At 40.5% G+C, this 25,964-nt stretch overlaps 1 protein-coding gene across 1 annotated transcript in view; it reads right to left on the minus strand.

Moving 5' to 3' along the window:
- The window catches only part of LOC113528224 (uncharacterized), a 131,406-nt gene extending 110,634 nt beyond the window's left edge, over positions 1-20,772 (minus strand). Inside the window, 13 exon segments of the mRNA XM_053239390.1 lie at positions 150-247; positions 808-830; positions 878-1,142; positions 1,219-1,534; positions 1,580-1,898; positions 4,060-4,125; positions 4,128-4,202; positions 4,997-5,068; positions 5,071-5,298; positions 8,015-8,044; positions 13,784-13,871; positions 19,023-19,337; positions 20,731-20,772. Coding sequence (XP_053095365.1) covers positions 150-247; positions 808-830; positions 878-1,142; positions 1,219-1,534; positions 1,580-1,898; positions 4,060-4,125; positions 4,128-4,202; positions 4,997-5,068; positions 5,071-5,298; positions 8,015-8,044; positions 13,784-13,871; positions 19,023-19,337; positions 20,731-20,772 — 1,937 coding nt within the window.
- Positions 20,773-25,964: the final 5,192 nt, after the last annotated feature.

A 25,964-nucleotide genomic window follows, 5' to 3' on the forward strand; every position in this document is an offset into this window, starting at 1 on the left:
AGTAGTTAAATCTGCACGCCGGCGGCTCTATTTCCTACAGAAGCTCAAAAGCTTTGGTCTCCCTCCCAGCATCCTTACAAACTTTTACAGATGTACCATTGAGAGCATCCTGACGGGGTGCCTTACTGTATGGTACGGCAGCTGCTCACTCCTCGATCGCAAGGCCCTTCAGAGAGTTGTGAGGACAGCTGAAGTCATCATTGGCAACAAACTTCCATCCCTTCAGGACATCTTTCATCTGCAATGTCTGAGGAAGGCCCGAAAAATCATAACTGACCCTAGTCACCCAGCACACAGTCTGTTTATCAAACTGCCATCAGGCAGGCGATACCGGAACATTCAGTCCAGAACCAGCAGGTTGAAAAACAGCTTCTACCTGCAGGCTATCAGAACCCTTAATAAACTGTAAAAAATTGTCTCTAAAACCTTGCATACTTTGCACAACGACATTACACTACCTCAAAAGCAAAACCTGCACCTCAACCTTGCACCTGCACCTTATTTGTATTTTTGTTTTTTTGTTATTGTTACTTTTTATTTGTTATTGTTATTGTACTACTGCAGTGCACACTGTAGTGCAGTACTGCACCTGCACCTTATTTGTATTTTTGTTTTTTGTTATTGTTATTGTTATTGTTACTTGTTATTGTTATTGTACTGCTGTAGACTGCCTAAGCCTCACAAACAGCATTTCAATGTACATTGTCACTGACACTTGTACATATGACAAATAAACTTGAAACTTGAACTTGAAACTTCAATGTCTGGTTAAATCTCTCCATCAGGCCATCAGTCTGAAGGTGGTACACGGATGTCCTCAGGTGTTTCACCTGCAAGAACCAACACAAATCCACCATTAGTTTAGACATAAAAGTACGTTGGTCGGTGATGATGTCCTTGGCTATGCCCACCAGGCTGAAGAGGAGTAGGAGCTCACGGGCAATGTTCTGAGAGGTGGACTTCCGAAGTGGAACTGCTTTGGGGTAGCGTTTTTCTAAGGTGTTCCAGGACCCCAAGTGCCCCCCCAGAGGGTGAGCATGGGCAAGGTGCATGAGGGCCTGGGTGCGGCTGCTGGGCACCACCAAGAGTTTCTGGGGCTGACCTCGACGCTCTGTTTTGAGCTGCTGGGACCTCCCGGACGTCTCCGTGGACACAGGAGACAGTCAGAGCACCTCTGGGTTGAGGGGACGTAAGGAGGGATAATCGGGCCAGGGTGACCGTGCTTCCTGAGTCCAAGAGGGCCGAGACAGGCTTGCCGTTAACTTTAACCGGTATGGTGAGTAAAGGAGGAGTTGTTTTGTGGAGGGCACATCCGGTTAGCCAGGGTTTCTCCACGCGTCGCGGAGGGGCAGGGCCTGGCGTTCCATAGGCGGAGCGGCCATGGTTGGGTCTCCCCTCCCCTTGGTGGTGCAGATTCGGCTGCCGGGCTGGCAAAGGTCGTGGGAAATCCCGGAGATCACCCCTGCCAATCTTTAGCATAGCCACCGCTCGCTCCAGGGCCTCCAGCATTTCACTGGGACTGTGGGCCTCCCTCCTGTGCACAGCTTTTCTCTCCTTAGGTGGCAGAGCTCAAAGGAACCGGTCCATAGCCACCCGCTCAACGACCTCCATGGCCGTTAGGCGCTCTGGCTGGAGCCACCGCTTGGCGATGCGAAGGAGCCGGTCCATCTGGCTGCGCGGGGTGGCCTTTGGGTCATAGCTCCAGTAGAGTAGAGGTGAAGTGGGGAGGTGGAAGGTGAGAGGGATGGGTGAGCAGTGCAGGTCAAGCAGTGTATTCATTCCTGAGGTGATTGTGGCGAGCAGCAGAAGCAGGATGGAGGTTGCGCGGCGGGCGCTCTCACAGTGCGCAATCAGCTGCGTGAAGGGGAGAGCCTCATCTTCCTCGTTGACATCTCCATCTGGAAAAAATAGAGAGAGCACTGTGAGAAAACATGTACGCTTCTCCTACCTCTCTTTGAGGGCGCCCGCTTGCTCCTTTTATATCCCTCCGTCTTCTCTGTGAGGGTAGATTGCCGCTGCGACCTTGATTGGCTGCCAGACGTGCCTCCTTAATTTTTTCCGCCTCGCAGCCACACGCACTCCAGCTATCCAAAACAATGGCGATGCTGATCCGGCGCTATCCTTTCAGCACCCCGCCGGTGGTTGTGCGAGGAGCGATGAATGATTCTCGTGTGCGGGCTGCTGGCCCGCCGTCACAAAGAATAAGTAATTAATAAGATCATCCAGGTGATGCTGTCACAGGAAAATAATCAGCAATCATTGTTGATTAAATCAAGTTGATTAAATGTTTTTAGTCCTCATGTGCTTCAGCAATTAGACAATGATTAGTTTATTATTAATTGACGAATGAAATATACTTTTTAATCCATTTATAGTTACTTGTTGTGCAAGGTTTGCAACACAAGTTAGTTCCTTTTCTTACTTATGTTATAGCAGCTATAAACAGTTACAGCTCACCAGGCTCTGTTTTTTCTCTCTCTTGAAGTTACTAAAACAAAAAACAGTTGCAGCTTGTCATGTAACTGAGAAACCAAAAAGTGCTCCTCTGCAAACTCATCTGCCCTGAATACGTTTCTTTGTTGAAAAGTTATAGCTTTACCTCTGACTTTTTAAAAGTGCTGACACTGGAGACTCCTTCCACAAATACTAAAGAAACATGTCCTTGCAGAAACTTTCACCATATCACAAATACACACATTAAAAAAAAAATTTATGTGGAGTGATCCCTGTACAAGTCTCTGGTTAGGTTGTTACTATAGAAACAATAACATATTACAAGTTTGTAAATATAAACCTGTTATTTGTAGCTGCACTGTCAGAACTGCTGTTAAAGAAAAGTAATCAGATTTAAGAATGCAACAGTGCTGTGACATAAACAAAATTATATTTGTTCAGTCTTCAAAGGGATGTTTTTTAATGTAGTTTAACGTTTATGCCTTTTTCAACTCACACTGTGTATCCTTCTTCTTATCCATCTGACATTTTCGTCCTTTTTGTATCTTCAAAAAGCAAATGATGACTGGAACTGTTTAGTATAACATCCTCTCTGCACTTACCCACAATGATGGTAAGCTCCTGGATGATGTGGAGTTACTTTCCCTGTATGAGTAGTCACAGGTGTACTGGCCCTGATGTGAGGCATCTACAGTCAGATTAAACGTTGTTGTAGACTCTGCAGTTTATTGAAGTCCCGTTTTTATACAAACTGAAGTCTACAGAGATGCATGTAGGGCTGGGTGTGTTACATCTGAACTGAAGGACTTCTCCAGGTGAGACGACGAGTTTGGAGAGATCTGAGTCAATGTGGGAGTCTGCAGTTCTTATAATAAAGAAATATATTGAGTAATTTAGAAAAAATATTCACTTTAAACAGGGCATTGCAACAAGTAGGAGTGATAACTTACTTGAACAGACGACTCTAGCATCTTCACCATGTCCACAGTTCTCTACACTAGTGATGGGTCATTCTTGAATGATTTTTTGAACGAATCTTTAATGTGACTCGGGAAGAACGAGTCGTCTCAGGGAGTGATTCATTCAGTCGCGCACGCGCAACATCCTATAGGTTCTGTACTGGAATTAGTTCACCTGTTTTGCGTCTTCGAGTCCGAATCGTTCGTTCATCACGTGACAGCCCCATAAGCTTCTCTATCCAATGCTGTCATGTCACGTGACAAAAGAACGAACGTCTCGAAAGACTCGAGAGATGAACTAATCAATTCTCTTTCCGGCTTAGACTGCATTGGTTAAGCTTATGGGGCTGTCATGTGATGAATGAATGACTCAAACCCGAAGACTTGTCAGATAAGAAGTGAGGTGAGCTAATCATAGACTAAAGATCCAGGTAAACAATGAATTAATGTTTTCTGTTTCTTATAGCATTATAGTTTTGTCTTGTTTGTAGTGTGATCAACGTTTGCATAAGTAGTAGATGTGTTAGGAAAGTAACACGTAACATTTTAATTATATTTTGCTAAAATTAACGAAATGACTCGAAAAAAGATTCGTTCATTTTGCTGAACGAGACTCAAAGGTCCGAGTCGGTAAAATGATCCGAACTTCCCATCACTACTCTACACACCACCTCTGCATCCTTGAAGTCCCAGTCATCATCAAACACTGTTCCCAAAGGCCATTGTGCTTGATCTCCACTCGACCACAACAGTTACTCGGACCATTCACCAGCCTGATTTCATTATGGACTGATTTATTAGTTTAAAAAATGAAGGTGTTACTAAACATTCTTTCATGCCCCACAGATTGTATACCTCTGATACAGATGATGACATGAAACAACTTGATGGATGCTCAACTTTATTTATGTAACAATAAATAAAGAAAACGTTTTATGTGTTGTTCTTTGTCATGTTAGTGTTTTATTTCTTACATATTATCTACAGAGGCTGGCAAACATAAGAAAGAGTGGGGGTGCTATTTTAGCTTTAGTATATTGTAGCATGGGTTGGAGCTGATTCTTTGCTCCCTCCCCTGTGGATGGTAATGTGTTAATTTATTTATGGTACTCACACACTCATTGGTTAAGTCAGCTCTACACCCAGTTATATTATTCTGTAGCATGTTGCTCAAAACTAAAGGTAATGTAGGTTGTTCGCAACTAAACGCATGGACGAAGGTTATACTCATGTTCTGTGCCCGAGCAAGAGCTCCGGCACACAGACAACTGTAAGCTCCAGTAAAATAGGAGAGTTACAAATCTACTGTCACTTTTTCTAAGACATTGATGAGTGCTGGCTCTTCTGATTGTCTGTATTGCACGAATATTATCAGTAAACACCCAAGCTAACTTGTTGTGGCTGCTGCTCTACAAACACAAACTCCTCAAGTAGTTTTAATAATCCAGTGAACAATATATTATTCACCTAGCTGCCAAAATAACAGCCAGATAAATAATTGTGCTACACCTGTGTATTTTTTTTACTGACCAAAAAAAGTTAATCAGTGCAATATAAGGTCATAATATAAGAGTTTTCTGTACCTGAGCAAGTAACACCAGCATCTTCAACATGGCCACAGTTGTGTTTTCCAAATCCATTATGAGAGCACTGTCACTTCCAGAACACTGAACATTATCCAGCCATATTGAGCCACTTCCCTGACCAAAGTGAGCACATTGAGGTGTGCTGACAGCATTACCACATCCAAGCTGTCTACACACCACCTGCGCATTGTTCATGTACCAACTGTCATCACACACCGTTCCCCACTGGTTATTATAATACACTTCCACTCTACCAGAGCAGGAGTGATTGCCACCAGCAAGTCGTATGTTAGCGCCATCTAAGACAAACAGCAAAATGACTGTTAATATAATTTAATGATAATGAATCTCATTACAATATTGGCAAACACTTGGCAGTGATGGGAAGAATAAAGAAGGATACTAAAGGAAGAGAAAGAAAAAATAAGAAAAAAAAATTAATTAAAATCATTGAATAAAAAATAAAAGAAAAAAGAGGGAAAAAAATTGCAAAAGAAATAATAAAAAACTGAACAAAAACCAGGGAACAGTACATGGCAGAAACAAAGAAAAGAAAAGGAAACAAATAAAATGAAAAAAAAATATATATATATATATATATATTTTTTTTACATTTTTAAAAAGAAAAAATGTCAGAAACAAATCAAAAAACAGGTCAGCAAGAGAAAAATTAAAAGAAGAGAAACCTATCTGCTGCGTTGATGCAAGTCAGACCTGTGTCTAAAAAGACTTACAAACGTGCTGCATGTTCCGCTTTAGCGTGATTCAATGATTGACTCAATGATTGACTAAATCCTGAAATGTATCACCCAGGGTAGAAACCTACAAATATGTTTTAAAAAAGAAAAGTTGATGTAGTGCTAAGATAAGAGAGAGGCCAAGGACCAGTGTATTGTCTGCGTACAAGCTTCTGTGACTTCTTCAATCTCTTTCTTCTGTTATATGAGGGGTTCACAAACTCAAATGGACATTATGAATTTTCTGTGACCACAAGACCTCCATACATTTTTTTTTTAATTCCAATTTTATAATATAGGACTACTGTAATATTTGAACCATGTATTATGTCAGTAATATATGTTTGTATAAGTGATTAAAAACCAAATGAATATTTGTGTGAGTGTACAGAAGCAGCAGCAACATGACTGACATTTTTTACACACTTTTTACACACTAGCTGCGTGCAATATTTATGCACAGTGACATTCACTACATGGCTCGTCAGAGCCAAAACACCCCTGTCTTTTCAAGTCAAACTATAAAATGTTTAGTGATTTCATGCTCAGTGATGTTAAATACACTGTCAAGAACTGTTTCTCTTACAACTTCCTGCTGCCGTCGTGATTATTGTCATGGGCTTCATCTCATATCGAAATCTACAGACCTTAAATTCTAAAGTATTTACTAATCTAGAAAATCCAGAACACTGCTACGCAAAACAGACCTTTTGAATAGGTTTCGAAGGTGGCATGAGAGTGCTGTATTACAAGCAATAGGTGCTTTAACAAAGTATTAATTAAGGAGTGTGTAAAATTATGTAACCAGGTTACTGTAATTTTTTTAATGTTTCTATTATTTTTTTCTGGTTGTTATATCACTTTAAAGTAGATGACTAGTCATCTTTTCCATAGTTACACAAACTGATGAGTGCAATAGACTTCATACAAAGTGGTATCACATTCCATTTTTTTTCCAAACTTTTCCAAGCATAGTGTTGCACAGTGTGCAGCTGATTGTAGAGTTGTCTTCATCTAATCTGAGATATTACATTTAGATGGCTTTTTTATCATCATAATTCATCATCTGCCTCGCTGTTTCTTCCATACCCCTTCTAGATGACATCCCCACAGCAGTGATGAGTGAACGTATTAGTCTAAATGGCTAGTCTACGCAACCCCTAATATACATCTGAAAATCATTAATCTGTATAATAAATGTTAATCATATTGCATACAGCTGAAAAGTTAAATAGTTTCTGTAAGCAATCCTTTTCTTTTTGTACTACTTTTCTTTTAGAACTTAGTTTGTTGGTGTTAATTAACAGAATAGATAATAATAATAATAATAATAATAATAATAATAATAATAATAAAAGTGCAGTAATCATTTTTAAGTTTTCTTACTTGTACAAATAACCTAGAAAATGTGTAGAACATGATTAAAAAATATTATTATTTAAGCCATGGCCTCAGCACAAGTGTATTATGTGGTGGGAAAAAAACGATTTGGAAAACTGTGTTATGGTTCAGAATGCTCGGTTGTGCTTTAATGGGCTTTCTGTCAGTCATTTATTAGATTCTTCTCAGTTCCCCCACACTCTCATCTCAGTCTGTTTGGAAATTAAAAAAAAATAAACATGTCTATTATTTTATTACTGCTGAAAGGGCTGAAGTTGGATGCAGAATTAGCAACACTGCTCCTGGACAGGTCTGTAAACACAATCTCTATAAAGCTTTGAATTGTTTGAATGGCTCACTTTCCATACCGAATCAAGTAGATACGTTTTATTACTTAGAGAGCCAGGTAAGGCAATGCTTTGGATGCAATGAAATGTATGTAATCTAATTATGCTAACACAAGCTTAAAAGCTCATTTATCTAACAAATTAAAACAGGACAGCAGTGGCAGGCTTGGCCATTCGCATAAATCAGTATGAGCTGAATCTCATTTATAGGGTTATAACTTGGCTTTCAAGCAGTTGAATGCATCCTTGAAAGTGTTGTCATGACAGTCCTTGCTAATCTTAATTCTAATCAAACGCTTTAAGATTCTGGGGCGAAGTTTTGTGTACATGGGAGGGAATTGAGGCGAACTGAAGGAGTTAAAAAAATTCATTCAAATGTTGTTGAACTCCCCTACTTTACTGTTAAATAATATTTACTAATTTCGACTGATCTTTCCTAATGGACCTTTAATAGCTGTAGTTTATGACACCTGAGAGGTTCACAAAAAGTGAGTTTGACGCCCCTGATCTAGAGAGTAAATCAAATTTATTCAAATGAATAATACACTTACCAGCCAGCAGAGAAGCTCTAAGAACACAGACTATGGAGAGAAAATAAACAGAAGGAATTTCATCAAACCAGTGATGCAAAAACTCAAAGCTGTCTTTTGTCTAATAATCTTCATAAGAATAAACTAAACTTCAGCTATACTTGAATATATTATATTGTGTCTGCAGTTCAGTCGCAACTGAAACAACAGTGTTACTTCATCCTCTGCACTTCCTGCAACAGAAATAAAGCACTTGTGTATGATCAAGTTTGCTCGGGGAAAAGCTTTGTGCTTCTGCTACACAATGCTGTAATCTATAATGTGTTTGTAATGAATCTGTTGGAAATTTACTCTTTTACTGTGTTTATGTAAGTATTTGTGCACATAATTAGTACAGATATATTAGTATAATGAATAAGAAGGAATAAATCAAGGGAGTAACAGAGGCACATTAGTGATATTTTGAGCTTAAAAATACAGGAACATTGTATAATTTTATTTATACCACAGTATTCCTGAATTCTGGATTCTGATTGGTCAGATGCAGCTCTGATATTAGTGCAGCTGCAAATCTCAGGTTTATATTAATGCATTAGTTTTAATATGTTATTGTTTCTAGAGTAACAGCTTATTCACAGGGACTTATATGACAGAAAAAAATGAAGAAAAAAATGGAGAAAAATATGATGTGTTATACTTTAATAAATTTAAAAAAGAATGTCATTGTGGCTAATCGTGGGCTAATTGCTGTAGTATAAGAGGAAAGGCACTTGGGGATGTGTTCTTACTGTAAACTACTGTAATTAACTTTGAGGTGGTAACCGTAACTTCACTTCATAACACCATTGCCCCCTGAACAGTAGTGTGTACAGAACACAGGCGGTGGCTACACTACAGGCCTGGTGTGAATTCTAGATAGTGTGAAAAAAAATTCACTAAAACAGGCGATTTCAGCATTATTTTTCACAAGTTCATGTGGGCTGAAAGAAACAAGACAATGTACTGTATTTGGTCTGCAGGCCTTGAGACTGACAAGTATGACCTACGGCAATGTCTGAACCTAATAAGAAAGATAAACCATTGTCTCCTTTTGTGGTACCTGGACCTGCTGGTGAAAAGTTTTTCCTCTCAAAGACAAGAAAATAAATTAAACTAATTCTAACAAACGTTAAAGATTACTGTCTGAAACAACAGTTTATAAGTTTCTCTTCAGTCCTGACTGCATTTTATTGAAGTCAGCAATTCCTTATTACTGTATACCGATCAGTCATAACATTATGACCGCTGACAGGCGAAGTGAATAATATTGATTATCTCGTTACAATATCACCTGTCAAGGGTTGAGATATATTAGGCAGCAAGTGACCAGTCGGTTCTTGAAGTTGAGGTGTTGGAAACAGGAAAAATGGGCAAGCGTAAGGATTAGAGAGACTTTGACAACGTCCAAATTGTGATGGCTAGATGACCGGGTGAGAGCATCTTTAAAACGGCAGGCCTTGTGGGGTGTTCCTGGTATGCAGTGGTTAGTGCCTACCAAAAGTGGTCCAAGGAAGGAGAACCGGTGAACCGGTGACAGGGTCATGGGCGCCCAAGGCTCACTGATGCGTGTGGGGAGCGAAGGCTAGTCCATCTGGTATGATACAACAGAAGAGCTATTGTAGCACAAATTGCTGAAAAGTTAAAGCTGGCTATGATAGAAAGGTGTCAGAACACACAGTGCATCGCAGCTTGCTGTGTATGGGGCTGTGTAGCCACAGACCTGTCAGAGTGCCCATGCTGACCCGTGTCCACTGCCAAAAGTGCCTATGAAAAGACGGCTTTTACGACAGGACAGGGCCTCTATCAGTGGTGATCTATGCCGATGGGCCTTTCCAACGCCCCTGCCACATTTCAACGTTTGATGGAGCTGGTCCTCAGAGGGCTCCCGTGGCACATCTGCATAGTATACCTCGATGATATTTTGATTTACAATAAAACCTTTGAGGAGCACCTGTCAAGCCTCAAAGAGGTGTTTTTGAGAATCCAATCCGCAGGGTTGAGACTGAACCCACGCAAATGCCACGTTGCCAGAGATCATGTAGTCTTCCTGGGCCATGTAGTTTCTCGAAAGGGTCTTCAGCCTGACCCAAAGAACACAGAGAAAGTTTTGAACTGGCCAGTTCCCCATTCTCCTTCTGAGGTGAGAGCCTTTGTGGGACTGTGTTCTTATTATAGATGTTTCATCAAGGACTTTTCAAAAATTGCTGCTCCATTGAACCAACTCATTGGTAAAAATGTGCCCTTTGTGTGGACCGCTGTGTGCAATCAATCATTTAACCACCTGAAAAACGTGTTGTCGTCTGTGCCTGTCGTGACATTGCCTGATTTCAGTGTGCCCTTTAAAATCTACACTGACGCCTCCAACCTGGCTGTCGGTGCAGTTCTCGCGCAGGACAGAGATGGGTGTGAACATGTGGTGGCATATGCCAGCCGGGCATTGAATTCCACACAAAAGTGTTGGTCCACATTTGATCGTGAGTTGTGGGCTATCGTGTGGGCAGTAAGGGAATTCAAGCACTACCTTGGACTTGCCTCATTTACCATTATTACAGACCATCGACCACTCTTAGCCCTTAGGCGAATGTCCATTGATGATGACCCAACAGGAAGAAGAGCGAGATGGATTCTGGAGCTTGATCCATTGAATTGGGCCGTTGTACACAAAGATGGACATCATCACAAAAATGTGGACGCGCTTTCTCGCCGCCCTGAGACACCTGACATGAAGGTGGCGGAGGACAGTGTTAAAGGAGTACTGCAGGTGAATGTGGTGAGTTCTGATCAAACAAACACTGACATTCCATGTTCCTCTGAAGTCACTGATTCTGCAGGAGATGCGACTGCGCAGGACTCACTTAACAATTCAGACAGCGTGTCTCCCATTAATGCTTTGTCCCATAGTTTATCAGACATTAGAGCTATGCAGAATGTTGACCTGGACGTTAAGACTGCTTTCAGTTGGGTGGTACAATCCCTACGACCGTCCAGGAGGAAGTTACAAGGAGCTTCTCAGTGCTTGCGGAAGCTTTGGACTGAATTCAACCATCTTTCTATCATTGACGGACTGTTATGCCGCTCACTTTGCTGCCCCCTGACGAGTAAACCTGTAGTCCAAATAGTTGTTCCCTCTGCTCTAAAATCGGACATTCTTTTGCAATTGCATGGTGCCCCAGCTTCGGCCCATTTCTCTTCAGAGCGTGTGTGGGAACGGGCGAGACAATTTTGTTACTGGCCTTCCATGTACACGGACATCAAAGCATGGTGTGAGCAGTGCAAGGCATGTCAGACACGGCGCAGTCCTGTTCCAGCACACTATGCGCCAGTGGGTGGATCCCAGTCAGTGAGGCCATTTGAACGAGTGGCTATGGACATCTTAGAGCTGCCTGTGACTTCAAAAGGACACCGGTATGTGCTGGTTGTCGAGGACTACTTCACTAAATTTGTAAATTTGTATCCCTTGCCTAATCAGTCGGCACAGACAGTAGCACATTGTCTGTTTGAGGATTATGTTCTACTTCATGGCGTTCCAGAGACTTTGCATTCGGACCAGGGTCGTCAGTTTGAGGCGGAGGTGGTTCAGACTCTCTGCCATCTTCTGGACATTAAAAAGACTCGCACCACGCCATTCCATCCTAAATCAGATGGCATGGTTGAGCGCTTTAATCGGACTCTGATTGATCAGCTGGCTAAGACACTTTTGACTTATGGGGGGGAATGGGATGATTATGTGAAGCATGTGGCATTTGCTTACAATACAACGACTCACTCCAGCACTCGTTTCACACCTTTCTTCTTGACCCACGGTCGGGAAGCACGGGTTCCCGCTGATGTACTGTTACCCACTCGTGCTCTTGACTCTCAGATGTCAGTGTCACATGCTGAGTTTGTTTCCTCATTGCTGACAAAACTGAACTCTGCCTTTAGTGGTGTACGGATGCACAGTGAGGCAGCTCACGACCGTCAAAAGCTGTACCATGATGTTGGCTTGCGTCACTGGCCTTATGATGTAGGTGCCATGGTGTGGCTACACAACCCGGTGGAGAGCCGCATGAAGCTGGCTCCCCATTGGAAGGGACCTTATAAAATTGTGCGAGTCATGGACTCATGTAGTGAACTGGGACTGACTTATCGGATTGTAAATCCTTTTGACGCTGGTGAGAGGGAACAGGTAGTGCATTATAATAGGGTGCGGCCATACACATTACCTGTTTCTCCCCTTTCACAAATCCATACACTGTCCAATGCTCCAGATTCGCAGCCTGACTCATTTCCACTGGAAATTCTGATTTCTCCCCGGAACAATCTGAGTACTTTGTCTGACTCGCAATGTTCAGTTAAGGAGTCTGAGCCAAGTGATAGTAAGACTGGGAGAGTTCGTAGACCTCCTGGCCATTTAAGGGATTTTGTTCTGTATTGAAGTAACTGTTTGCCTCTGTGTATGGGAGAGTGCTAGTAAGATATTGTTCTATTGTTGAGCCTGTTGTTTCTGTACAAAAAGAAAGAACAAAGGTTTGAGAAGTGGGGAAAGATTTACTGTGTAAACTTTGAAAAAAAAAGTGTTAGGTGGAAAGAGAAATGAGTTCAAACAAACAAAGCTAGTGATATATATGGGGGGTATGCTGTGTTCTATTAACAGGCTTGTTGCCATGTTAAAAATGTGCTCTGTACTTTGTTTTGTGTCTTATTGTACACAGTTGTTTATTGTTTCTGAATGTTGACCTTGTTATTCTGGCACATAAACGGGGCCGTTTATTTTGTGAGGGGGGGGACGTATGTAACAGACTTTATTCGATTCTGTTATATTGCACTAATTGTGGATGTACTGGTGCTCGTTGTGTGTGTATGTGTGTAATGTATTTTTCCCCTCGGGGCTTGCCGTAGATAGGCAATGGGCATGCACACTTTTGGCGCGCTAGAGTGTCGGGGGTTTTTGAGTTCTCTCTGGTGTGTGTTGGAGAATAAAAAGTTAAGAATAGTTCGGATGTTCTCGTTTATTGTTTTCTTATCCATAAGTGTTTAGGCGAACCCTGCACGAATGCTCAGTCACAATAATAATAGACTTATATATCCCACACCAGCTAGAGTGGAAACACATGAAATTCCATCATATTTTTAAAACTTTTTTTTTTTGCTAAATCATTTTTTATATATATATCTTCAAGATCTCATTTTCAGAATTGAGAATTCTCAGTTTCTAGGTTTAAGTATTAGGTCAATTATTGTATTATTGGATTTATGTAAACGTTTATGTAAACACGATTTTTGTAAGATTAAGCAAACATGCACAGTAAATGTCTTTCTCTGTCTTCACAGTAAAATAAATATTTAAATTCTAACATAATACAAAGACTAGGACTTTTGGTTTTATTTGGTATATTAATGTATGCATATTTAGTTAAACAACTAATGGGCAGTGGTAGCTCAGTGGTTAAGACATTGGACTACTACTGATTGGAAGGTTATGAGTTCAAGCCCCAGCACCACCAAGCTGCCACTGCTTGGCCCTTGACCAAGACCCTTAACCCTCAACTGATCAGTTGTACAAAAAAAAAAAAAAAAAAAAAAAGAGATAAATATAAGTCACTCTGGATAAGGGCATCTGCCAAATGCCATAAATGTAAACAAAACTCATTTGCATAAATTGAAAAAAAATATATCAACTGGCAAATATTAATTGTGATATGTATTTTTTTAAAGTTGTTCTTAATATTAAAAACAAGCCGAATGTATTGATAAAACTGTTGAATTTACTGAGCATTAAACTAAGATAAAGTCTCAGTATCCTGGTCCTTGATGCGTCGTTCAGCTTGGTGTTAATTACAGTGTACACTGCTACTGTCTTTTCACGGTGAAACTCATGAGCTCATGTGGTTGAGGGTCTTTTTCTATGCATCTGAATAGGTGGAGTCTATTTTTTTGGCCAGTTCCTGTTTCTGTGACTGGTTAAAATGTATATTAAATATCACTTCTACTCTATCACATGCACTTGTCTAGTCTATATTCATTAAAGTTAGCTTAAGCAAAACTTGTGAGTATAAAATGATAAATTATAACCAGAGAACTGATCTGCATCCTTCATTCCATGATTTTCCCACCCAGTTTAATGCCAAGAAAGGCATGTTAATGAGCTGAATTATATTGTGGACACAGAAAAGACCTTTTACACTCTCTGTTCAGCAGAGAACATTAATCAGATAAGTCCAGAATACCCATGATCTGCTGTGTATACTTCAAGTTTGAAGAACTAAACGGGTCAGTGAAACTTGTTAGAGCCCACAGAGTGTCTAAAGTGTCAAAAATACCCACTTCCTCTTGTTAGTTCTGTTCATCTAGTATCTAGCCATCTTACAGAGAGGTGACAAAGAAAACAAAAGGTGGTTAGTAAAGTGTTGGGCCATGAAGAGCTGCCTGAAACAGCTTCTCTGGCACTGTACTGGAGGCATGAACCCTGCCATTCCAAAAGTGGTGTTTGGATGGTGGTGTTGGAGAATTGTGTCTAACACATCAGTCCAAATTTTGTCATAGGTATTTAATTGAGTTTAGATGTATTTTAGAGGTCATAGCCTATGATAACTTTCAACCTCATCAGACCATTCAGCAAGCCCTGGATGGGGGTGGAGTGGAGACCAGGAAGAGACCACATCCGTCAAGATTGAACTGTTTCATCATAGGATAAAGGTGATCATCTCTAATGGGACCAATGAAGCCAAACCATGCCAGCAAAGATAGATAGATAGATAGATAGATAGATGCCCCCACAGTGTAACAAATCCATTTCTTCTTTTGTCACCAATCTGTATCTCTGCATAAATAATACACACTCTAATACATACTGCTAACCTTTTGTAAGAATCGGGTAGTGAGGATTCACATTAAGTAAATACGCAAACACCAATTTAAATATGCCTCAGTTTTATGGGTTTTTAAGGAAACCATGTTCAGGCATCAAAAATTGCTCATGACAGTTTTAGAGATAAAAATCTCGAATCGTCACGCATTATACAGAAGTTACAACTTGATCCTGCCAAGAGCAGAGATATTGCTATAAAGGATCCTGTTACTGATTTATGTGGTTACACATTCTGTGTTGGGGTTGAGGTGGAGCTACAGGACAGGTAAGGTAGGTCATTGCTTGGGGCCCTAATGGCACATTGATGGAGCCCCTAATGAGCACCCCTAATATAGTGGATATAAAAAGTCTACACAAGTTCATTGTGGAGAGAGTAATGGGTGCAAATTTCCAGCAGGCAACATTCTCAAGACTAGCTTTGGTGCAGATGCCACATGAGAAGATGAAGTTGTGAATATCTTTGAGCATATAATAGCGCTATAATACAATACAATACTTGGTATGTAGCAGCTGATAGGTCTTGTTAACTCCAGGATGTCCTGAAGCCAGGGAGGTGTGAGGCCAGGTGATTAGTTTCTCACAGAGCTTAGGTGGGACATATCATTTGTCTTGAGGACACACTGTGGGCACAGAATGATGCACAATTGTTCTGTTCATTTTCTGATCAATGTCCCAGGAAATGGCACTGAAAAAACGTGATTCTAGCAGAATGTGTTCTGTAGACATTTCTCTGGGGCCTGCTGGGCACATTGAAGACAGAGCATCTGCTTTCAAGTTTTCAGAGCCAAGATAATATGAGATTGTGAACTGGAATCTGGAGAAGAAGAATAAGGCCCATGGGGCTATGTGGGGTTCAGTCTCTAACAAGTTTCACTGACCTGTTTAGTTCTTCAAACTTGAAGTATACACAGCAGATCATGGGTATTCTGGACTTATCTGATTAATGTTCTCTGCTGAACAGAGAGTGTAAAAGGTGGTTTTTAAGTACTTGAAATTTTTTTGATCATTTTTTGATCAGATGACAGTGGGGTGAGCCACCCCCTCTTACCAGTAATGCCTCTTCCACTTTGAATTTGAATCATGTAACTACTATCCCTCTATTCAAAATACATTATGGTATTTTCTTCAGCACTTGTGGATTAAAAAGTGGAACTGCAATCCTTCTATTCACAGTAGACTGTGGGGATTTTTCTTTAGAGCTCTATTTCTGAAAACTGCATTCAGAATAGTGCTCTTAGCTGTGAATTGTGAAATTCTGATCCCACTATTCATTCCAAAAAAGATAAGGGAAATAAATATGATAAGACAGGATGTACACTTGTTTGGACAATGTGAGACGTGGCAGACATTAATTTTGTATTAGACACCTCGTAAAGGCAGTTGTTGCAACAGATGTTTCATAAGCAGAATGAGTAGTGATGCCAATTCTGACATGGCGCGTTTACCTAGCAGATCTATAACTGAATCTGGAGTCAGAGGTGCCTGAATTGCCACAGCGCAGTAATGCTGCCAGCCACAAATGGACAGGGATGATAATGGAAGAAGGTCAGAATAAAAGGCCAACAGAGAGCTCAGACTCTCTATGAAGGTGTGATAGATTGATTGTTATCAGGAAGTTGTTTGTCAATGCTGTAAATATGTAAGTTATTAAGAATTTATATCAGTCATTTAAAATGTCATTAAAAACAGACAGAGACAAATGAAAATTCATTAATAATAGTTCATGGCTATAAATGTAAAAATGTCCTATAAAAATGAAGTCTTGTTTAAAAAGAGGTTAAAATGGTTAAAAAGGATTAAAATGTAAAAGTCCTGCATGAGAGATTAAAATGTTTAAAAAAAGTTAATAAGAAAAAAAAAGTTTAAAAAGGTGTAAAGATACCTACCTGTAAGGAGTTAGTCCATGATCGACTTGTTGATCTTTTAAGAAGTGAAATCTGTGATTGATTAGTCACGCCTGCAAAGTCCGGACGGGGGAGCTCTCGCCGTGATGCTTCATTCTCGCTGAAGCTGCCTGAGAGGAAGCGTCGTGTCCGAGTACCCTTATTTACATCTCCCCTTTTCAGGTATAAAACGTGCAATTTATTCTTTTGAATCTTGGTATATGACTGCTAAAACGTTTTGTTAATATTCCGTTAGCATACTGACTGAAGTTGAGTGTTTTAAAAGCATTATTTAGTTCTTTTGACTGTTAATTGATACTGATGAGCATCTAGCTAAACTCTGTTTTTGCAGTGGCTAGTCCAGAATGACACGTGGTTAACACAGCGACAACACATATTGTGTGCAGTTTGACTATGTTTGGCTCAGTAAGACACACACTTAGAGCATTAAGTTTGCTAGTGTTTGTGCGTGGGTAACTTTTATTATGTTTATGTGTGTTTTAAAGATAATGTGTACTCACTGTGTGTAAATGTGATAAGGAACACAGAAAAATAACACATAGAAGAGACACATTGCTGCAAATGTTTTACAGGATAGATTTTATTTGATTTATAGACTATTTTCATGAATACCTACCTCATACTTGATTCTTCCTGTTAAAGAAAAAAGAGAAATGTTATTATACCTACTTGTTTACTTACCTGTGAAAGAAACCGGGAAGAAGAAGAAATTAGATTAGAAAATTGAGTTTATAATGTAAAGAAAATGCATATTGGTGGTGTAATATTTTACATTTAAAGAAATTCTGTAGCTTTGTAACTAATCCTGAAAATAAATCGTTCTTGCTGAAGCTGCCTGAGAGGAAGCATCATGTCCGAGTACCCTTATTTACATCTCCCCTTTTCAGGGTGTAACAAAGGCACATGGATGAACTAGCATCAGATATACAGTAGGTCGTCTGGAAGCTATGGTACTAAAACAGAAGCCACACACAGAACAAACTTATGACTATCGTAGGACAAGGATGCTATATCAAGGGCTGCATCTGGAAAGCTTTTAAGTTCAACAGAGAATTGTTATCCGAATTGCAGTTCAATGACTCCGGCAATGTTTGCAAGAAAATCTGAATTAGTCTATCAGCCTGCAAGCTAAGAAAAATTCTCTATATAAGCCATAATAGCCAATATAAAGATGGCAGTGATCCATGTTGGTTTGGACATGGAGGGACAACACTCTATGCCACAGTACTGGTTTACATTAAGAGAATTAAGGCAGGTTCTAGCATGAAAACAGTATCACGCCCTGGGTTGGTGGCATGCATTTTACATACTAGGATTGATGAAAAAGTTGGCCTGGGCCAGATGCCAATGTTTAATGCGTGCGTTGCATCCTTAATGGTTTTGCCTGACAATGAGCTACATGCAGAGGCACCTTGTGTAAGCACTAAGTGCAGAAGTTTTTATTTGGTCAAAGACTTTTATGATTACAAGACATATGGAGTGCATATGATTGCAAGACATATGGAGTACACAGATAAAGAGCTAGCAGTTGTATCGTTTGCTCACTCAAGCTAACACCAGTGGACCCCCTTGTGATGAGGAATGCTGCTCCCGTTAGGGGTCGCCACAGCAGATCATTAGCCTGCATATTTTGATTTGGCACAGTTTCTTCACCAGATGCCCTTCCTGACACAACCCTCCCCAATTTTTATCCGGGGTTGGGACCCGCACTGAGAGCACACAGTGGCTGGGGTTGGTTTCCTGGCCAGGAATCGAACGCAGGCCGCAGCGGTGAAAGCGATGTGGCCTAACCACTAGTCCTCCAGGAACCCAAAGACCTAACTCTTCCTAAAGTTCTTACATTAGCACTAAAAAAATCTTTGTGATGCCTGTGTGCTTTTTGAATCTCTTCTTCAGTTGTCTGGTCCATTTCCTCTCTTGATTTTGCACACCTGTTTTGTATTTCCCCATTAGAAACCCTATTTATGTTCCGTGTTTTCCCTCTTTGGCTGTTGGAGCATTATGCTTATGTTTGTGGTTAGATTTTGGTTACTGTTTGCACAGTGAATAGCTTTTGTTTTCAAGTTCAAGTTTTCCTTGCTTTGCCATGCCTATCATTAGTCTAGCCCTTGTTGTTCTAGTTTTTTGGTTCTTTCCCAGTCCTTGCTTGTTTCTCAGTTGCTTTTTTTTGTTCATTAAAGAGATTCCGCATTTGCATCCAACTCTCTGGACTTCCCTCATGAATTAATGCTCCAACCAAATATGGATGCAGCAGAACAGGCAGCGCTATGGCAAGTGATTGCCTTTGTCCTGAAGCAGGACCAAACTTCAGCTTGAGGAACTGCTCGGCAACTGGAATAACACCTTGGAGAGGGCACAAGCCCAGAGCAGGGATCTCTGTTGCCCTCCCTTCCGCCCTACTGAGGACATTTCTCTGCCCCCCTGCTCCGCCGATGACGTCGCTCTGCCCCCCTGCTCCGCCGATGACGTCGCTCTGCCCCCTTGCTCCGCCGATGACGTCGCTCCTCCTCCCTGCCCAGCTGATGACTCGCTGTCGCCATCCCTCCCTCCTCTGGCCTCGCCGTGGTCGCCACTTTACCAGTGGTCTAGGCCCTCCTAAGTTTGGGCACTTCAGACTATGTCGTGGCCACCATGGACAATTCCTCCCCAGACCATGAGAGCCTCACTCACTTTTTGAATCTCTTCTTTTGTTGTCTGCTCCATTTCCTCTCTTGATTTTGCACACCTTTTTGTATTTCCTTATTACTATTCAAGTTACGTGTTTTCTCTTTTTGATTGTTGGAGCATTATGCTTGTGTTTGTGTGCGTGGTTACAACCAGGTATGAACCGATGTATTTATGATGTATATTTATTATTATATTTATGTATGTATGTATATGTACAGTATGAACCGACGTATTTCCCGTTTCCTCATCCATTTTCAAAAAAACTTTAAAGTCTAACTTTGTTTTGTGTGTATGCACCATTAAGGCCAGACTGACCGTCCATGCTTTTGTTGTGCTTTGTGTGTAAGTCTTATGCTGTAGGGGCGGAGTAGTAGGGGCAATTGTGAACCTCCAAGAGGGTACACTTGCTTGCGGAGTGTGGCCGGAGCCCTTTAAAAAGGCCGCTGTTGTCTCTTGTGGTAAAAGGAAAATTTGAGAAGAGACGACTTTGATAGCTGCTTCTGGTGGACTGGGCCACTTGAAACACTATTGCTGTTTTTTTTTTTTTTTTTTCATTTATTTATGGTTTGGCCTGGTGATTTGAATGTTTTGTGTTAAGAGGTTTTCCTGTGCACAGAAAATACAATACACAGTATGGTCGATTGTGGACACCTGACCATCAAACCCATATGTGGGCTTTCCCCAAACTGTTGCTACAAATTTTGAAGCACACCATTGTATGGGATGTCTTTGTATGCTGTAGCATTACAATTTTCTGTTACTGGAACTAAGCGATCTAGTCCAAATCCATTTCAGCATGACAGTCCCCCTATGCACAAAGTGAGGTCCATGAAGACATGGTTTGCCAAGGTCGGAGTGGAAGAAATCGAGTGGCCTGCACAGAAACCTGACCTCATCCCCACTGAACACCTTTGGGATGTGCAGGAATGCAGACTGCACACCAGGCCTCCTCGCTCGACAACAGTGCCTGACCTCACTAATGCTCTTTTTGCTGAATGAACACAAATCCCCACAGCCATACTCCAAAGCCTTCCCAGAAGAGTGGAGATTATTATAACAACAAAGGGGACTAAATCTGGAATGGGATGTTCAACAAGCACATATGAGTGTAATGGTCAGGTGTCCCAATACGTTTGTCCATATAGTGTATATCCAAATAATTATGCTAGATTTAGTTTTTTTTTTTTTTTTTTTTTTAACAAATATAAGTTAAATATAATCAATGTAAATATAATTACATTATAACAAGGTCATAATATGAAAGAGTTTTTCTGTACCTGAGCAAGTAACACCAGCATCTTCACCATGGCCGCAGTCATGTTTTCCAAATCCATTATGAGAGCGCTGTGTGATGGTGCTTTCAGAACACCGAACATTATCCAGCCACATAGTATGAATGTTCCTGACCAAAGTAGGCACCTTGTGAGGCACTTACAGCACGTGTCAAACTAAGGCCTGCGGGCCTATTCCGGCCTGCCACATCATTTTATGTCGCCCGCGAGAGCAATCAATAAAAGTCTATGCTGCTTTATATTATAAATTGACCATGAACTACATCTCCCACAATGCATGTCGATTTTGTGACCCGCGAAGTGACGGCATTCCGCCACTAGAATGCAGTGTTTCCACATTAGCGTTTAACTAAGCAGTATTGAGAAACATCTACAAATAATAACAACAAAATGTCCAAGAAGAGAAAAATTGATGCAGAAGGAAGGCAATTTAATGAAAGATGGGAAAGTGAATACATGTTTGTGCTTCAAAGAGAAAAACCGATATGTCTTTTGTGCTGTGAGGCAGTTTTGGTGGTGAAGGAATACAATATACGTCAGCATTTTGACACCAGACACGGAGCTAAGTATGCCAAATTTAGCCTCCAAGAAAAAAAAAATTGTACAAGAACTAAAAGGCAAACTGCATTCCGTGTGTTTACAGCTGTATGTTCATGCAGCCAAATGTTTATTGTGATCAAACCATTTGTTCTGCAAGGCTGTGTACAGCATTTGTTTTTGTAAAAGCCACTACTGTCACACATGTTCTTAGCAGCTCACAATTATTTGTGGTATAGTTCTGCCCCTCTCAAATGTGACAAAGTTTTTAACAAAGTTAATGTCCTGACTTGTTTAATTATATTTATCTTTAATTATTTTGATTGATGGAGTAATGTGGATTTCTTAGCCTGATAAATTAAAATGATTTATGTTAAAATAACACAGAGCAATAACATTTATTTTTTACATCTATGCAAATGCATATACAATATTTGTAACTTAAGTAATAATCAAATAAAAAGACTGTTATTTAACAATATGTTAAGGAGTAGTGACATTTATACAGTCTTAGTTACATCCGTCCCTTTGAGGGCAGCCATAATGCTGAAGTGGCCCTAAGGAAAAATGAGTTTGACACCCCTGGTCTAAAGTGTCAAAAATACCCACTTCCTCTTGTTAGTTCCGTTAGCCATCTTACAGAGAGGTGACAAAGAAAACAAAAGGCTGTTAGTAAAATGTTGGGCCATGAAGAGCTGCCTGAAACAGCTTCCCTGGGACTGTACTGGAGGTATGAACCCTGCCAGTCCAAAAGTGGTGTTTGGATGATGGTGGTGGAGAATGGTGTCTAACACATCAGTCCAAATTTTATCATACCTATTTAATTGAGTTTACATGTAGTTTAGAGGTCATAGCCTATGATAACTTTCAACCTCATCAGACCATTCAGCAAGCCCTGGATGGGGGTGGAGTGGAGACCAGGAAGAGACAATGTCCATTAAGATAGAACTGTTTCATCATAGGATAAAAGTGATCATCTCTAATGGGACGAGTGGAGTGATTCTTACAAAATCACTATGCGATTCTTACTGATTTATGTGGTTACACATTCTGGATTGGGGTTGGGGTGGAGCTACAGGACAGGTAAAAAGTCTACACAAGGTCATTGTGGAGAGAGTAATGGGTGCAAATTTCCAGCAGGCAACATTCTCAGGACTAGCTTTGGTGCACATGCCACATGAGAAGATGAAGTTGTGGATATCTTTGAGCATATAATCGCGCTATAATATAATATAATACAATACTTGGTATGTAACAGCTGATAGGTCTTGTTAACTCCAGGATGTCCTGTAGCCAGGGAGGTGTGAGCCCAGGTGATTAGTTTCTCACAGAGCCTAGGTGGGACATATCATTTGTCTTGAGTTCTTAAATTAGCACTAAAAAAATCTTATATTACTTCCCCAACAGAGTTTTTAGACTGATGGTATTCTTAGTACTTGATGTAGCGAACCAGTATCAGAATGTATTTATTGGCAGAGATGTCAAAGCACTTCTGTAAGTTGTTCTGGATAAGGGCATCTACCAAATGCCATAAATGTAAATGTCATATGGTCACCATGTGACTTCGTGTTAAAGGTCTTGTCATGTGTGTGCATGTGCACAAGTTATCCAGGTGATGAAATCCCACCTGGTGGTTATATAGTGTTTTTGGAACATGGTTACTTGCATAACCTAAAGGTTTCTGACACGAAAAAGTCTTCAGCGCAGAGGACTTGTCCTTATTAACTTCAAGAGAGATAAAAGAGAAGCTGGTGAGGGAACAACTGTTTATTCCAAGATGTGTAGAAAAACTTACCAGCCAATGTTCCCATAAAACTGTTTGAAGTGTACTTGAGACTACTAATGCATTGTTAAATTGATGTTGCAAAATGTATTAACTTTGTTTATTACTGTTTACTGCTCTGTATAGTAGATTTTGTTTGTGTCGAAACATTTCATTTCATTATTTTTGAAGGAATCTTTACAGTTTTACAGCATTCCTTTACATGTGCCTAAGATTTATTTATTTATTTATTTTTACACAGTACTGTAAATAGTATCGGTAATCAGTGGAAATTATTTTAAAAGAATAGTTAATTAATGACTTAATGCTGTTCAGTATAACATCCTTTCTGCACTTACCTACAGTGATCGTAACGGAGTTTCACCTGAATGATGTGGAGTTATTTTCCCTGTATGAATAGTCACAGCTGTACTGGCCCTGATGTGAGGCATCTACAGTCAGATTAAATGTTGTTGTAGACTCTACAGTTTGCTTCTTTATTGAAGTCCCGTCTTTATACAAACTGAAGTCTACAGAGATGCATGTTGGGCTGGTTGTGGTTCATCTGTACTGAAGGACTTCTCCAGGTGAGACCCCAGAGTCTGGGGAGATCTGAGTCAATGTGGGAGTTTGCAAGTCTTATAATAAAAGAAATATACTTCATAGTTTTGTAAATGTATTCACTTTAAATAATGTATTGCTAGAAAAAAACAATAACAACTTACATGAGCAAATGACACCAGTATTCTCATCAGGTCCACAGTTCTCTACTCTAAATCCTCTGTGTGAGCACTGGTCTATGTAGCTCTCAGTTCCAGTACACTGAACATCATCCAGCCAGGTTTGTTCATTTCCTTGACCAAAGCGGGCATTACGAGGAGCACTGAAGGCTTCACCAGATCCAAGCTGTTTACACACCACCACTCATCATCATCACACAGTGTTCCCCACTGGGCTTTGTGCTAGATCTCCACTCGACCACAACAGTTACTCAAACCATTCACCAGCCTGATGTCATTACATCCTGATTTATTAGTTAAAAAGAAAGAGAGTTTTATTAGTCACTGATTTATGTCCGTTTCACTCATAAGCTGTTGAGTGAAATAATATTACAAACAAACCCAGTTTAGGTTCCAGAAAACTCTCAAGCCTTGTATGAATACAAAGTGTGACATGTACAAAGTACCACCTTTGTTTGTTCACTCACTTGACTCACCTGAATCTTCAGATAGCTACACTGAAAATGTAATCAAATTTTGTCCTCATTATGAAATGCAAAATTTTTAGGCCTGATGATAAGTGCAAGCCATGCAAAGTTTATTTGACTTGGTGGAAAGAATGGCATTTCGAATTGACTCTATGAAAAAATATTTCGGTAAAGATCAAAACATGCACACGCACAGCGAGACATTCATACTCATGTGAATATAACTGTTAATGTCAGGGCCGTCATGGACAATTCCTCCCTAGACCACCAGAGTGCACCCTCACTTACTTTTTGAATCTCTTCTTCAGTTGTCTGGTCCATTTCCTCCCTTGATTTTGGACACCTGTTTTGTATTTCCCCATTAAAGACCCTACTTAAGTTCTGTGTTTTCCCTCTTTGGCTGTTGGAGCATTATGCTTATGTTTGTGGTTAGATTTTGGTTACTGTTTGCACAGTGAATAGTTTTTGTTTTCAAGTTCAAGTTTTCCTTGCATCGCCGTGCCTATCATTAGCTCAGCCCTTGTTGTTCTAGTTTTTTGGTTCTTTCCCAGTCCTTGCTTGTTTCTTAGTTGTTTTTTTGTTCATTAAAGAGATTCTGCATTTGCATCCACCTCCTTTGGCTCCCCTCATGAATTAATACTCCAACCAAATATGGATGCAGCAGAACAGGCAGCGCTATGGCAAGTGATTGCCCTTCTCCTGAAGCAGGACCAACTCCAGCTTGAGAAACTGCTTGGCAACTGGAATAACACCTTGGAGAGGGCACAAGCCCAGAGCAGGGATCTCTCTGTTGCCCTCCCCCCCTACGTAGGACATCGCTCCGCCCCCCTGCCTGGCCGAGGACGTCGCTCTGCCCCCAAACCAACCCCTCCCGTTTCACCGTGGTCATTGCTCCCCATATCTGGCCTGCCCCTGGCTGTCGCTCCCTCCTCTGGCCTCCCCCTGGCCATCCCTCCCTCCTCTGGCCTCACCGTGGTTGCCACTTTACCAGTGGTCTAAGACATTTTAAGTTTGGGCCCTTCAGGAGCCTTAAGGGAGGCTATGTCGTGGCCACCATGGACAATTCCTCCCCAGACCATGAGAGCCTCACTCACTTTTTGAATCTCTCCTTTTGTTGTCTGCTCCATTTTCTCTCTTGATTTTGCACACCTTTTTGTATTTTCCTATTACTATTTAAGTTTCGTGTTTTCCCTTTTTGATTGTTGGGGCATTGTGCTTGTGTTTGTGTGCACGGTTACATTTACACGTGTAATTTTTGATAAGTCTTCTGAGAGGAGATGTTTGTGTAACATTTGTGTTAGGAGTCTCCAGTGTCAGCACTTTGTAACAGTCAGTGGTAAATCTTTTAAGTATTCTGAAACAGAAAATCCTTCAGGACACGGGAGTTTATTGGTACTTTGTGGTTTAAGCTGCAGGGAGGCTGGTGAGGGAATGACAGTTTATAGCTGCTATAACATAAATGAGAACTTGCTTTGTTGAAGTTTGACAAAATTAAATGTAACTATAAACAGATAAAAATTATGATGTTCTTTAATAATAAATAGTAATCACAGGTAAATTTCTGTGGCTTAAGAGGAAAAAAACATTTGTGACATGCTTTTATAAGTTTATTTTCCTATTACAGCAGGCTCCATAGTGTTTTATTCCTTATTTATTATCTACAGTGATTAGCAAGTAAAACAAAGAGCATGGGGAAAAAAGTGATTTTTGGCC

The sequence above is a fragment of the Pangasianodon hypophthalmus genome, chromosome 13 (assembly GCF_027358585.1).
Source record: "Pangasianodon hypophthalmus isolate fPanHyp1 chromosome 13, fPanHyp1.pri, whole genome shotgun sequence".
NCBI classification, from domain to species: domain Eukaryota; kingdom Metazoa; phylum Chordata; class Actinopteri; order Siluriformes; family Pangasiidae; genus Pangasianodon; species Pangasianodon hypophthalmus.